The sequence below is a fragment of the Coregonus clupeaformis genome, unplaced genomic scaffold, assembly GCF_020615455.1.
Source record: "Coregonus clupeaformis isolate EN_2021a unplaced genomic scaffold, ASM2061545v1 scaf1909, whole genome shotgun sequence".
NCBI classification, from domain to species: Eukaryota; Metazoa; Chordata; class Actinopteri; order Salmoniformes; family Salmonidae; genus Coregonus; species Coregonus clupeaformis.
The window spans coordinates 68,475-83,652 of record NW_025535363.1 but is presented as its reverse complement, the minus strand read 5'-3'; the positions used below and the strand labels follow the sequence as shown (position 1 = coordinate 83,652).

The window sequence follows — 15,178 nt, the reverse complement described above, 5'->3', positions numbered from 1 at the left end:
AAATTTATTACGAAAAAATAGAAATACAGAAATATCTAATTTACATAAGTATTCACACCCCTGAGTCAATACATCTTCAGAATCCCTTTGGCAGCGATTACAGCTGTGAGTCTTTCTCGGTAAGTCTCTAAGAGCTTTGCACACCTGGATTTACAACAGCTCTATTTTGCAATACTTTTAGAATTCTTCAACCTCTGTCCGAGTTGGTTGTTGATCATTGCTAGACAGCCATTTTCAAGTCTTGCCATAGATCCTCAAGATGATTTAAGTGGAAACCTGTAACTAGGCCACTCAGAACATTCAATGTTCTCTTGGTAAGCAACTCCTAGTGTATATTGCTTCCTAGTTTATTGTCCTGCTGAAAGGTGAATTTGTCTCCCAGTGTCTGTTGGAAAGCAGACTGAACCAGATTTTCCTCAAAGGATTTTGCCTGTGTTAGCTCTATTCTTTCTCTTTATCCTAAAAAAAAACTCCCTAGCTCTTGCCGATGACACCGCTACCCATAACATGATGCAGCACCACCATGCTTTAAAATGTGGGAAGTGTGGTACTCAGTGATGTGTTGTGTTAGGAATTGCCCCAAACATAACAGCACAGCCTCCAGGACATAATGTATTTTTTTTGCCAATTTTTTAAAAGTTTTATTGCATTTTTTGAATATTTGTATTCTGTACAGGCTTCCTTCTTTTCACTCTGTAATTTAGGTTAGTATTGTGGAGTAACTACAATGTTGTTCATCCATCCTCAGTTTTCTATCCACAGCCATTAAACTCTGTAACTGTTTTAAAGTCACCATTGGCCCTACGAAAATCCTGAGTGGTTTCCTTCCTATCGCAAACAACTGAGTTAGGAAGGACGCCTGTATCTTGCGTAGTGACTGGTGTATTACACCATCCAAAGTGTAATTAATAACTTCACCATGCTCAAATGGATATTCAATGTCTGCTCTTGTTTTTTTTTTACCAATAGGTGCCCTTCTTTTCTTGAGACTGTAACAGACTGTAACACAACAAATGTGGAAAAGTCAAGGGGTGTGGAATACTTTTCTGAAGGCACTGTATATCTCTCTTATTTGGCTCTTTTGCACGCGCGCACCCTTGTTCAATGGAGTGAGTATGTTATGGATGAGTGATGTCATAGTTTGATTAGATGTTGAACAGCACTGGTGGGGCATACTTAGCTTCTGTTCTCATCACTGAGATATGCAGAGGAGACTCCACATCCCACATGCCTGCAAGCTCTGAGGTAAATGGAAAGCATCTTACCAATGGGAAATTCTGTCAATCTCTCGTAAAAGTGTTTACACTCCTCCAATGTCTTTGCAGTTTTTCAGATCTGGGCATAAGGCCTATCGGACAAGAGAACAATGTACTGTATTTGAGGTAACACTTTAATATGTGATTAATCTTGTCTAATCAATACCCATTGTTTCACTGAACTTAAAGTGCAATCTGCATTTCAAACAACAACAACAGCCTACACCCCGCCACTGTTTCTGGTAAACAGCTGAGAGATGGCCCCTTTATGTGCAAACGTTTTACTGCTACTTTTAAGTACAGTATAACAATGAGTATTCATTACCTACACTGTATGTACAATAATTATTATAGTAATAATACTTTGTAAAATAAAGTGTCACCATCTTTGACAGTTTTTACACTACCGGTTCAAAAGTTTGGCACTTAGAAATATCCTTGTTTTTGAAAGAAAAGCAATTTTTTTGTCCATTAAAACAACATCAAATTGATCAGAAATACAGTGCTTAGACATTGTTAATGTTGTAAGGCTAATCTGTAGCTGGAAACAGCTGATTTGTTATGGAATATCACACAGACAGAGGCCCATTATCAGCAACCATCAGTCCTGTGTTCCAATGGCACGTTGTGTTTGCTAATCCAAGTTTATCATTTCTAAAAGAAGCAAACTGGCCTTCTTGCCGAGACTAGTTGAGTATCTGAGCATCAGCAATTGTGGGTTCAATTACAGGCTCAAATGGCCAGAAACAAATAACTTTCTTCTGAAACTCGTCAGTCTATTCTTGTTCTGAGAAATGAAGGCTATTCCATGCGAAAATTGCCAAGAAACTGAAGATCTCGTTAACACGCTGTGTACTACTCCTTTCACAGAACAGCGCATACTGGCTCTAACCAGAATAGAAAGAGGAGTGGGAGGCGCCGGTGCACAACTGAGCAAGAGGACAAAATGCATTAGGAGTGTGTAGTTTGAGAAACAGACGCCTCACAGGTCCTCACAATTGGCAGCTTCATTAAACAGCTACCCGCAAAAACACCAGTCTCAACGTCATCAGTGAAGAGGCGACTCCGGGATGCTGACCTTCTAGGCAGAGTTGGATTAGCAAAACACAACATGCCATTTGAACACAAGACTGATGGTTGCAGATAATGGGCCTCAGTATGCCCATGTAGATATTCCATAAAAACTCAGCCGTTTTCAGCTACAATAGCCATTTACAACATTATCTTTAATGTCAACACTGTATTTCTGATCAATTTGATGGCTTAAAAGGACAAAGAAATTGCTTTTCTTCGAAAACAAGGACATTTCAATAACCCCAAACTTTTTGACACGGTAGTGTATGTGCTTACTGTCTATGCCTGTGAGTATGTTTGGGGGGTTAATGTTTGTTAGTAATTGGAGTGGCCAGTTAGTGTTTAGGTGTAAAAAACAGACCAGACCAATAAGTTCTAATTTATGTCACATCTCAGGCAGCCCCTTGTCCCTCTGAAGCCAGCCTGACCTCATCGGGTCACCCCCTGGCCCTATGCTCTCGTGCAATTAAAGCCCCCTGCCCCATCTGAGCAGGATTACATCAGTGACTGCTGCTGCATGCACCTACTGCACCTAATGGGGCCCTGCAGTGCTGCCCTCCCTGTTCTATCTGCCCTTTCTGTTCCATAGCCCCTATTCAGCTCCTCTCGCAGGGTGCTGCCCAGATGTCTGAATGCCATGGCAGGTCTGGCCCAGTGTGGTGCGAGGTTAGAGATTCCAGGAGGTCTGGCTCACGAGTTGGGTTGGGCCAGGCCCCGCCTTTGGGCTGGGCTAAGCCGGGCCAGTGTGGAGTAGGTAAAGAGCCTCAGGCGATGGAGCTAGTGCACAGCAAAAGTAGCAGAGGTCCCATAGGTGAAGATTGACCACCTCCAGAGAACCCAAGGAGATAGACAAACCCAAGCAGCCGCCAACATGAGTCGCAGCCCAGAGAGGATTTCGTCCTCTACCGACGCCACTTTGAGGACAGCAGCAGCTCATCCTCCTACCAGGTTAGGGTGTCCAGCCCATCCCCGACCCGGAGAGTTAACCGCCACCAGTCAGCCAGCTACTTGCGCGAGTGCCGGAGCCAGCAGTATGCAGGCCCAGACCATGGGCAGAAGGACCGTCTCCACCCTCACAACGCTCGCATGGCTGGGTAAGATGCTCATCCACACTCTACACTTAGTACAGTTTTCACACAACTAAGCCGGAAGCTGAGCTGTACTGCGCTGGCCTGGTTCCGCATCCACCATAGTTGCTAGGGCTATACCAAAGATATTTATAACTACACCCAAGATAGACCAGAGCCTGTCATTTCCAATGGGAGCAAATGAATCATAGTGGGCAGAACAAGCAAGGAGGTGGAGCAGAGCCAAGCACGAGCTAGCGAGATCCGATTGTGCATTCTAGCATTTAATTGCATTTTTCCGTTAGGAACGCCTACCCCTTATGCAAGTGCCTGTGTGCAATTCCCCCTTGCACTCCTTCTAAACAAAGCAATTTTTAGAAACTTTGTCAAAGGATAAAGTCTACAAAAACGTAGTCCACTGTTTGGTACAGATTCTCAGTTTTGAAACAGAAAACTGTATGTGAGATCAAATGTTTCATCAAGGAGAAAATGTGCAGAATGTCGGCCAAAATCCATCCCACTTCATCTTCTCCCACCGGCTGGCCACTGGGCTCCACTCTCATAACCATATTTGGTAGTGAGTGGAAACGCCAACCGGATGCTTCACATTTATACATCCAGTGAAATATCTGGCTCATTGTTCTATCTGTGGCTATACTCAAATGTTCAAGCCCAGTACGGCACAGTATGGTTCAGTTTGGCATAGTAGTGTGAAAAGGGTAGTAGAGGTTATGTAGATACAGTTGATACAATATAGGTGACATCTGAAAGAGATAATGTGAGACTACACACTGCTGATACACCACAAGTATTATATTTGTGAATTTACAGGTAAACTATTTGTGCTACATTACCACCAAAATACAGGCAATTAGTACAGTACAAGATAGATGTATGTTGCTGTCAACAGTGTACAGTATGTACCTCCCCTCCCCTTTACTGCTCTTCTGAGGCTATAGGCCAATTTGTCTCCTTACTGGCAGATGACTCAAAGACTTGCCACAATTCTTCCTGACAGACATAACAAATCGAATTCTCCTTCACTGTGTGAAATAGATTTTCCCATCTAATAGCACTATGTGTGAGTGAGGACAGAGACAAGCATGGCTTTCAGAGTTGATAGGCTACCTTTGTTGTAGTCAAGCATTAATAACAACGTCAAGCAAATTAACTTTTAGATAGTGGAACTTCAGACAATTTATAATCCGCCACCTCCCACTCTCTTACACAAACCACCGTTTTCATTGTTTCTTATTGTGCAGCACTAGCCTATTTCTAAATGTATTTTTGATGCAATTCGATGGCATCAATTGACTAAAAACAATAGAGAAACTTTTACTTGTCAAAGTAAGGCCTATGTCAATTTTCCACATAAGGATTAACCTATAGGCCTGAACTAAATGGCATCTAAATAATGTACAACTTTTTATATTATTGTGAATTTTAGGTTTTAGGTATCAATAATAAATAAGTAGGTAGGCCTAAACATTGTAAGGACTAAATTCAAGACATTTCGAAAACGGCAAAATAGCTCATATCCATGAGAACAAATAGGCTGTACACCATTATATTAAAATTAATTGTTTTAGTTTGTAACAGCTGTAGGGGTGCTGAGGATGCTGCAGCACCCCTGAAAATCTGACACAAGTAGTACCTATAAGTAGTACACCTGGGCCTTTACTAGTGGACTGATATAGACATCTGTAGAGCAGACAAAATATTTTTCAGCATCTCTGCTTTGTAAAAAAAAAAAAAGGTTGTTGTATAATTAAGAACAGTATTTTGCAGGATTCAATAGTTGGAATTGTAAGAGTTGTTGCCCTGTCCCTTTCTCTGTGATGGTCATTCTAATGGAATCCATTAAAGAACAAAACCCTGTCCTCAAACATTTACATCAAAAAGGTGCAATGTTATGGGCAAAAGACACAAAGCATCCACATCAAATAAAATATTTTTTCTTGATCAAATAACATGGAAAACAACCACATTTTGTGCAGTATTAATTTATCATCCTTACAAACCACTTAATGTAAATGTACATTACTGTATTGTACATAGGGTGGTCATCTAGGTTTGGTACCTGTAGACTTTCCATCTCCATGAAGAAAAACAATGCACAATACAGTAATTTAGTACATTGAGACATCAAGTGGTTTGTGATGATGTGGCTCAGTTGGTAGAGCATGGCGCTTGCAACGCTAGGGTTGTGGGGTTTGATTCCCACGGGGGACCTGTACAACAAAGTATGAAAATGTATGCACTCACTACCGTAAATTGCACTGGATAAGAGCTTCTAGTAAAATGTATGAATAGACCATTTCAGTTTTCACATACAAATAAGTATTTAAAGGAACTGGAACCATATATCAAGCAAGTATTTTTATATTCCACGAGTATCATCAGATTAATTGTTTTGTACGGGTAATTATCAGACTCAAGTTACAAATGCTGTTAAACACTCAAATACAAATACATTTTGTTTAGATTTTTTCTCAAAAGTAGTGTATGACCGATATAGATGTCTTCAGCGCAGGCAAAAACATTTTTTTGCATCTGACATCAGAGTAGGCACAAATGTGGCACCTGGAAATTAATAGAAGGTTACGTGACAGGCCATCAGTTAACCATGTCGCTGTGATGTGACATGCAAGTGACAATAACCTTTCAAACCTTTAATATTTACGTCACGTCTTGAATAACAAAGTCATGTCAGTTATCTCCAGGTCAAGCGGTGAGTGTTGAACTGACTGTCATTTTAGCGGAAATGCGGGAACCATGGCATGTGTGGGCTGGCAATGGGGCCCCGGTGGACCTGGACGCATCTGCTGCGGAGAACAAAGAATTCCTCAGCACGCGCAGTGGTGAGCGGCAGGAAATGGTCGTATTGAACGACAGACTTGCTGTTTACATTGAGAAGGTAAGCACCCACCACTATACACTTGCTCACACACAGGCGCCAAGGCTAGCACACACAAACTTTTGGATTATTGGATAGGTGTGCGCGCACAGACTAATTGCCGCAATATATGGGGATGAACTTGTTGTTTTGTGGCTTTCATATTACAGATAGCCAACTTTCTAGTAAGCTATAGCCTAGACATAGCTGCTCTTCACACATGCAGGCGCGATTGTGTGTGGATTCTGACATTGCATCAGTGCCGCTGCCAATATTCTTTAACATCTGTGCGATATTCTGCCGCCCTTAAAGTAGAAGAACTGATGTTTCTTTGATGGAATTTGTCTGATTAGACTACGCTTGTTTGAGTGTGCCATACAGGGCTGCAGTGGAGAAATGCACCTTCTGGCTGTGGAGACGGAGGCGCGCATTATTCCCACTTATTTGGGCAGCGAGCATATTCAAGTGAGGGTCGCTGGCAAATTTGATGATAATTCATACCCCGCCAATGTCATTCTCTTAAAAGGTTCGGTCCCTGGAGCAGCAGAACAAGTTGTTGGAGATGGAGATTGACGGCATCCAGAACCGGTTCGTGAAGCCGTCGGGCCTGCGCAAACTGTACGAGGAGCAGCTGAGAGATCTGAAGAAGATTGCAGAAAAGATGAGAATCCAGCGGGTGAGACGGAATGGCTTAATCCACACGTCATCACTGTCCCCTTTTTTCTCGTTTACCTCGCAGATGATCATTAGAGCGAAAAAACAGAAATCACACACACACACACACACACACAGAGGAGGAGATGGAGAGCATAATTAAAAAGAGAGCGAGAATTAGAATGTGGCCAATATGGTGATTTCTTTCTTTCAATATGGCTGACACAGCCTATAATTTTATTATCGGCTTGTTACCTTTATATCCCAATAAAGGTTCATCTGTGTTTTTGGTTTACAGGACCAAGCCATAGCCGTAAAGAGGCCATGGCAGGTCAACTGGTGAGACCAAAGTCAAATACGAGGAGGCAGTTGAGCTGAGGAGGCGGGCCGAGATGGAGATAGAAGCATTCCGTCCGGTGAGAGGCTGTTTAATCACTGTATAGTCTTAGCCAAAATTGCCTGATAAACATTCAAGTGCCATTGACGCCATTGTGTTATTTGGTTTTCAGGATGTGGACAGAGCCACCTCTCAGCGCATCGCCCTGGAGAAACAGCTCGAGCAGTTGGAGGTGGAGATTGAATTCCTTCAGAGGGTGCACAAAGCGGTAGGTCGCGTTATAGCGTGCACTTATTGATTTGCAGCGACCTGTACCAACTCTAGCGAATGGACGAAATGATAAACAGTAAATCAAGGATAGTTGAAATCAGTGTTTAAAAAATGAGGGTTAAATTTACTCTATTGGGAGTTATCTTATCTCTCAAGAGAGTGATATGCTTCCTGTGTTGATAACTGGAGTTCATTGGCATGGAGTACTTTTAATTCCATTAAGAGTAACCAGAGACGGGGAGTTAAATCTATGGAGTTCTCCACAGGTGTGGGAGGGGCCTCATTGTCATATTTCCCAGCATGCACTGTTGCAGGTAGATTTTAAAAATGTTTCAATATCTGTATTTTTGCATGTACATTGATTGTTTTTTTTTCAATCTTATGCTACACAAAGATAAGAAACATACATTTTTCTAGACAAAGTAGTTGGATTTATAGCAACTTAGTGAGATAGTTGTTCTAGTTTACATGGTGTAGGTAGTCTTCATGTAATGTGTTTTCTTTCCTATTCTGACAAGCATTTTAAATGCAAATTGTGAGTGATGTAAAAGTGCTGGATATATTCCTGCAAGTTGGCTTCCAACAGAGATTGGATATCACATTGCAAACCACCATAATGTGACACATTAAGAAATATTCAAATAAGGCACCCTTTAATTCAAATTTAATTCAAATTTCCCACCCTTTACACAAAGGAAGTAAACTGAAAGATAAATGTAATCCGCTGTAGTTGATTGTTAATTCAAAACAACACAAATGTGTAAAATGGCAAGGGAGTTGATTAAAAACAACACTGAAAATAGTAAAATGGCAATTGAAGTTAAATTTAAGCAACTCTGAGAGTTGGATATTTACTCCATTTAGTGTCGTTTTAACTACAAAAATATCAACGTCATGACCAGAGTAGTTTTAACACAAAATGGGGGTGGGACCATATAAACCCCAAAATAGTGTTACATTTGAATGCATAGGAGTTACTGTGTAGGCCTACACCATCTAAACATTTAACTGAACCTTTTTTCTTTCTCAGGAAATTGAAGAGCTTCTGAAAATGATATATGCTGCCCATTCCTCAGCCCAGAGCGCTTATGACCTCCCCGACCTCTCAGGCGCTCTCAAACAAATCCAAGCTCAGTATGACGAAATAGCGGCAAAAAATTTACAGGTAGGCCTATTTATAATTAACTGGAGTGTATACATACAGCAGTAATTAATTTCAAGTTCTGAATGTGTTTCATGGCCCCTATATGTTGTAGGAAATGGATTCCTGGTATAAAAGTAAGTTTGAAGACCTGAACAACAAGACGACAAAACATGTGGATATGGTTCGAAGTGTCAGGGAAGAAGTTGCTGGCGCCAAGAAGGATGTAAGTTAGGCTATTTGAAAAATATATTCCTACATGGTTGTAAATGTGACACATCAACTATTATTATCGAGGCTATATGTAAATAGAGTTGTAGCCTATAAGCCTATGTCAATGGATATTTTTCCTCAATCAAAATATGAAGGAAAAATACATTTTTATTGTATTTTTCCTAACCTTTGAAGATCCTAAATAAAGAGCGTGGCCTGGAAGCTCTGAAGACCAAGAATGAGGCTCTGGAGGCACAAATTCGTGAAGCACAGGAAAAGTACAAGAAAGAGCTGGAGGACCTTCAGGTGAGCACGTTAGATCAGGAGGTGGAGTGGTCCAGTTATTAATGAACCTTACCTCAGTCCGGTTTACTACAGAACTCAACCGTTAAATATATCTGAATTGATTGTACACAGTTCAAATCCAGTAGGCTAGCAGATGAAAGGTTGGTGTTCAACCTTTCATCTGTAGCCTACTAAGGTGTGAACTCAAGGTGGATCTTTTGACGTCACAGGCAAGGATTGAGGCCCTGAAGGAGGAGCTGAAATCCACCAAGTCGAAAATCGCTCTGCACCTGCGTGAATACCAGGACCTTCTGAACATGAAGATGGCTCTGGAGATTGAGATCACAACTTACAGGTGAGGTAGCACTCAGGTGATGCCAGGTTTAGTGCAATGGATTTAGATAGGATCATACAGAGAGTGTAAATAACCTTTAGATGAGCAAATAGAAATGAGTGTCATATAAAAGCGAATTTGTGGTAATTTCATATTTTCTCGATTCTGATCCATTGATACGGCTTTTCTCTGTTTCCATAGGAAGCTGATTGAGGGCGAGGACTTGCGACTCACAACCATGGTTGGGACCATGTCCATAATGAGTAGCAGCTCAAGCTCCATGAGCGCTGGGATGAGTGTGGGCATGGCTGGAGGCATTGGACCTGGAGGCAGTGGTGGAGGAATAGGTGGAGCTGGAGGCATGGTGGAGGAATGGGTGCTGGAAGCTTCAGTGGAGGAATGGGTGCTGGAGGGATGGGAGCTGGTGGCATGGGTACAGGAGTAAATGGTGCTGGAGGCAGGGGTGGAGCTGGAGGCATGGGTGGTGGGAATGGTGGAGGAATGGGAGCTGGAGGAACTGGAGCCAAAGGCATGGGTGCTGGAGGCGTGGGTGCTGGGGGTGGGTGCTGGAGGCCTAGGAGCTGGAAGCACAGGTGCTGGAGAATGGGTGGAGGCATGGACGGTGGAGGAATGGGTGCTGGAGGCAATGGTGCTAAAGGCATGGGTGCTGGAGCCATGGGTCCTGGAGGCAATGGTGGAGGAATGGGTGGAGGCATGGGCGGAGGCATTGGAAAAGGTGCAGGTGAATATGGATACGGCGCCTCCATGGAGTACTCCCACGAGGAGCAGGCAGTGGAGATGACAGAGAGGAGGACGGTGCTCATCAGGTAAAAGTAACCTGCACTTAAAAAATAATGAGAGTAATATAGGCTTATCATTGACCTTTGTTAGGAAAGGGAAACGGGTATATCTAGTTTGTTGTATAACTGAATGCATTCAACTGAAATGTGTCTTCCACATTTAACCCAACCCCTCTGAATCAGAGAAGTGCAGGGGGCTGCCTTAATCGACATCCACGTCATCAGCGCCCAGGGAACATAGGGTTAACTGTCTTGCTCAGGGACAGAACATTGTTAGGTCAGAATGTTTAACACAATGACTGGAGGAGAAAAATAAATCTTCACATCATGTCTTTTGTAAAGACACTTATTCAACCAGGTCATTTTTTGCTTTCCCTTAGAACAGTTAAATCAGAGGACGAGACACTGGAAAGCGACACAACGGAGCAAACCTACATCATCTCTGGCGCTGCCGATGACTCGGACGAGGAATAGGCGTGAATGACCATGTGACCTCCTCTCACCGCTTAACCCCTCACGCCCCTGGAGCTTTGCACTGACGGCCCATGTCTGGTCTCTGACCTTTGACCAAGACATGAGACCATGAATGACCCTGCAGCCTAGTCAAGCAGTATCCTTCGGCTCTTGTAATGTGCCTTTGAACCACATATTCAGAACCTCTGTGTGCCTTACACAGCTACTCAACAAGCAGCAAATAAAGCTCTCAGCAATCAATTCCTGGTGTGTCTGCTGTTTCATTCATTACATTATGTCTAGTTTGGTTTAGTTATTAGGCTACATAATGTTTTTGTGCATGATGAAACATAGAAAATGTTATCCTGAAACGCATTTCCATATAAGCTTTCATGACATCTCCCTAAGGCACAATGAAAACCACAATCAATATGGTACCATGGAGAGGAGAGGTTAAATTACACACATTCCATGTTACACAAATTCTCACTCACTCACCCACTCACATTGAATATATGAGGTGGTCCTTGTTCTGCACACAAGGCCTACAGGTTGTATGAGCGTGTGGAGAGGCAGGGTGCAATAGAGCAAAAAGAGGGTGAAGGAGAGGTAATGCGAGGGATGAGTGAAGAAAGAGAGTCACCTGAGGGGTCCTTCACCCTGACATCCTCTCGAGGGGCCATCATACAGCTTCGGTCTTGCAGCGAAGCGATGGCACACAGGCGTTCCATGTCCCCATTCCATCCATATCCACACCTTTTCCATCTACCACTGATCGGGAGCGATTGGGTCTCGTCAGCACATGCCAAACACAGTTAGCGTCCCATGATGGAGAGGACCAACAGCACAGAGGACATGAGGCAGATCGGAGCAGCTAAAGGTCATGCAACACGAATCCACTCAAATACAACACAACTGAGATTAGAATACCAGTAGTACTACATCAGAATAGTATCATGATTCTAGTCATATATGCGAATGCACCTTCGGTCTTATGTGTTATTGAATTGTATTATCAGTGGATCTGGAAGACCTCACTCACCTACTATTAGTTGTCTTCAAGATAAACTGATAGACCCATTGCTGGTTTTGATATAGGCCTACATTGACAGGGAGTGTTTTGACATTGATATTTGATGTTAAGAGGAAGATTTTTGAGAAGGCGAAAAGATATTGAGCAGATTTCCAGGCCTATGGGTATAGGAGAATATCTATTTAAATATATGGTATTTACCTCACACTGCACCTCTCTGTTTCTGTTTCTCTAAAGGAAAAATATACATTATATAAAAAATATACCAATTATCTGAAGAACAAGGCCTGTGGTAGCTGAGGTCAATTGCTACTCAGCTTTGAGATGTATTTTTACAAAACACACATGTATTTTATGACATAATGTGTGAATGTAGTGACTTGTAATCATGAACGAAAAAGATTTAGCATTTTTTGATCAATCTGGGGAGGGGAACATTTTATTTTATTTTTGTAAATACAATTTCAGAGTCAGGGGGTTATGTTACTTAATATGTAGTCAAGCACAAAGAAAAACATGCTGGGTCTACAGTAAAATGCACATGCATTTGTAAAATACGAATGTAGCCTATTTGTAGGCTATAGATCCCAATCCAGCTCAAATCATTTTAATGCAGCAATTATCCGGATGATTCAGGAGCATGCACGAGATAGATGTAGGCATTTATCGAATTAATCAATAGCCGTCTATGTCCCTGGGTCATCATTTCCACAAGCTCATCCCACCCGAAACACAGGCGCAATTAATAGCCAGTATACAGGACTCTAACTCTCTTGTTGTTTCTCCGTAGAAGCGCACAGGAGATTATAGTTGAACCTAGAACTGTCAATCCCGCGCTCTAATGAGGAAGAGCCAGACAGACGTTCTCTCGACTCTGATTGGCCTTGATTCATATCATTAGATTACATTTTGTTCGCTACTTAATGTGCATCCAACCCTTCTAAATGAGACTCGGGTCTAGGACTACTTGCGAAATAGAAAACCAGCGAAAAATAGCCTTCATCAATATGATGGGATGCAGTGTATTATCAATATAATTAAGAGATAAGTAAGAGCCATAGTCCTGCGAGTGACCTCTGCGTCGAGATGCATTGACGTGGCGCAGGCACAATCGGGAGCTAGCCATTATTCTGTCAAGCACATTCCATCGTCTGCTGAAAATCGAACATATACTGAACAAAAATATAAAGGCAACATGTAACGTGTTGGTCCCATGTTTCATGAGCTGAGATGAAAGATCCCAGACATTTTCCATATGCACAAAAAATATTATTTCTCAAAAGTGTTGTGCACAAATACGTTTACATCCCTGTTAGTGAGCATTTCTCCTTTGCCAAGATAATCCATCCACCTGATAGGTGTGGCATATCAAGAAGCTGATTAAACAGCATGATCATTACACAGGTGCACCTTGTGCTGGGAACGATAAAAGGCCACTCTAAAATGTGCAGTTTTGTCACACAAGCACAATGCCACAGATGCCTCTAATTTTGACGGAGTGTGCTTGGCATGCTGACTGCAGGCGTGGGTGCTGGGGGTGTGGGTGCTGGAGACTCCAGATAATTTAATGTTCATTTCTCTACCATAAGCCAACTTCGTTTTAGATAATTTGGCAGTACATCCAACCCGCCTCACAACTGCAGACCACGTGTACCGTGTCATGTGGGAGAGCGGTTTGATGATGTCAATGGCGGTGGGGATATGGTATGGGCAGGCATAAGCTATGGACAAACACAATTGCATTTTATCGATCGCAATTTGAATGCACAGAGATACCGAGGCCCATTGTCGTGCCATTCATCCATCTCCATCACCTCATGTTTCACCATGATAACGCACGGCCCCATGTTGCAAGGATCTGAACACAATTCCTCGAAGCTGAAAATGTCCCAGTTCTTCCATGGCCTGCATACTCACCAGGCATGACACCCATTGAGCATGTTTTGGATGGTCTGGATTGACGTGTTCCAGTTCCCGCCAATATCCAGCAATTTCGCACAGCTTTTGAAGAGGAATGGGACCACATTCCACAGGCCACAATCAACAACCTAATCAACTCTATGCGAAGGAGATGTGTTGCACTGCATGAGGTAAATGGTGGTCACACCAAATACTGACTGGTTTTCTGATCCACGCCCCTACCTTTTTTTATGATTTCTGTGACCAACAGATGCATATCTGTATTCCCATTCATGTGAAATCGATAGATTAGGGCCTAATGAATTTATTTCAATTGACTGATTTCCTTATATGAACTTTAACTCAGTAAAATCTTTGAAATTGTTGCATGTTGCCTTTATAGTTTTGTTCAGTATAAATAGCTTAAAATAAATATTAGTCCACTAACAACCAGTTATTGTGTAGAATGGCAATGAAAAGTAGCTTAAATCTAGTCAATTGAAGTAGCCTATGCATATGCAAAGTTCCTGCACTAACTTTGTCATAGGCCTATAAATCATGCTCTTGGAATAAAGCCCCTGAATTTGACCGATTTAGAGAAATGTCTGAAAAATAGAAAAATAAAAGCACAAACACTATGTCGCTAAAGTAGACTAAAATTAGGCCTTGTTAAATCCCTTATATTGACACATGCATGTTCAACTAAAAAATTATATTCTATGTAGGCCTAGGCTAAGTAAATGATTACTGTGATTTTGTGAAATGCATTTAATAGAGAAAGGTAGGCTATATTGTCGTTTATCAAAATGTAGCCTAGTTGTTGCTTGAGCAAGGAAGATAGTCCTCATTGTGAATGGAGAAATAAAGATCTCCCTTATATTTTTGTAAATACTAATTTTCCTCCCCAAATTATGCCTTAACAATAGACTTGATGGATTTTCTACTGAATAATTAATTTAGGCTATAAGCTTGACAAAACACAACATAAAAACTGTTGTTAATAGTCCTGTATGATAAATTAAGAAATGAATATCAGTCAAATCAGTCAAATGTAGGCCTATGTAAACTAAACTAACAATTAGGCCTATGAGAATACAATGATAAAATCTAATATCTGTAGGCTACTGAAACGCACGTTCCTTGTTGATTTACAATTCCAAGAACATATTATATTATTTTGACCTCCTCTGTACCTTCATTGAGAGCCTTTACATGGAAACATACTTTTTCCTAATATAATTTGTGGTGTTATTTTTTCAATTAGCAGACAGCAGCAAGTGAGTGTAACTTTTTTTTATTAATGTGCTTTAGTCCTACCTTTGATAAGCAGCCAATGTCTAATTCTAATTATTTACATATAGTGCATACCAGAAGCAAGAGGGCTAAGACACACGTGACACATCATGCATACAGCGAAAAACGTGCATGCGCAACATAGGCTATAGGCTATTCCACACACAACATTC

At 41.7% G+C, this 15,178-nt stretch overlaps 1 protein-coding gene and 1 pseudogene across 1 annotated transcript; both read left to right on the top strand.

Annotated features, from left to right (window-relative positions):
* Positions 1-6,161: 6,161 nt before the first annotated feature.
* LOC123487935 lies at positions 6,162-10,085 on the top strand (annotated as a pseudogene).
* LOC123487934 (acanthoscurrin-2-like) lies at positions 10,005-11,041 on the top strand. The gene is made up of 2 exons (XM_045218928.1): positions 10,005-10,354; positions 10,708-11,041. Exons 1-2 carry the CDS (start codon positions 10,005-10,007, stop codon positions 10,799-10,801), a joined length of 444 nt encoding a protein of 147 aa, XP_045074863.1. The 3' UTR covers positions 10,802-11,041.
* Positions 11,042-15,178: the final 4,137 nt, after the last annotated feature.

Coding starts and splice junctions, on each gene's coding strand:
- LOC123487934 (XM_045218928.1), top strand. CDS start 10,005: ATGGGTGGTGGGAATGGTGGAGGAATGGGAGCTGGAGGAACTGGAGCC. Junction 10,355..10,707: donor AGGAGGACGGTGCTCATCAG/GTAAAAGTAACC, acceptor GCTTTCCCTTAG/AACAGTTAAATCAGAGGACG.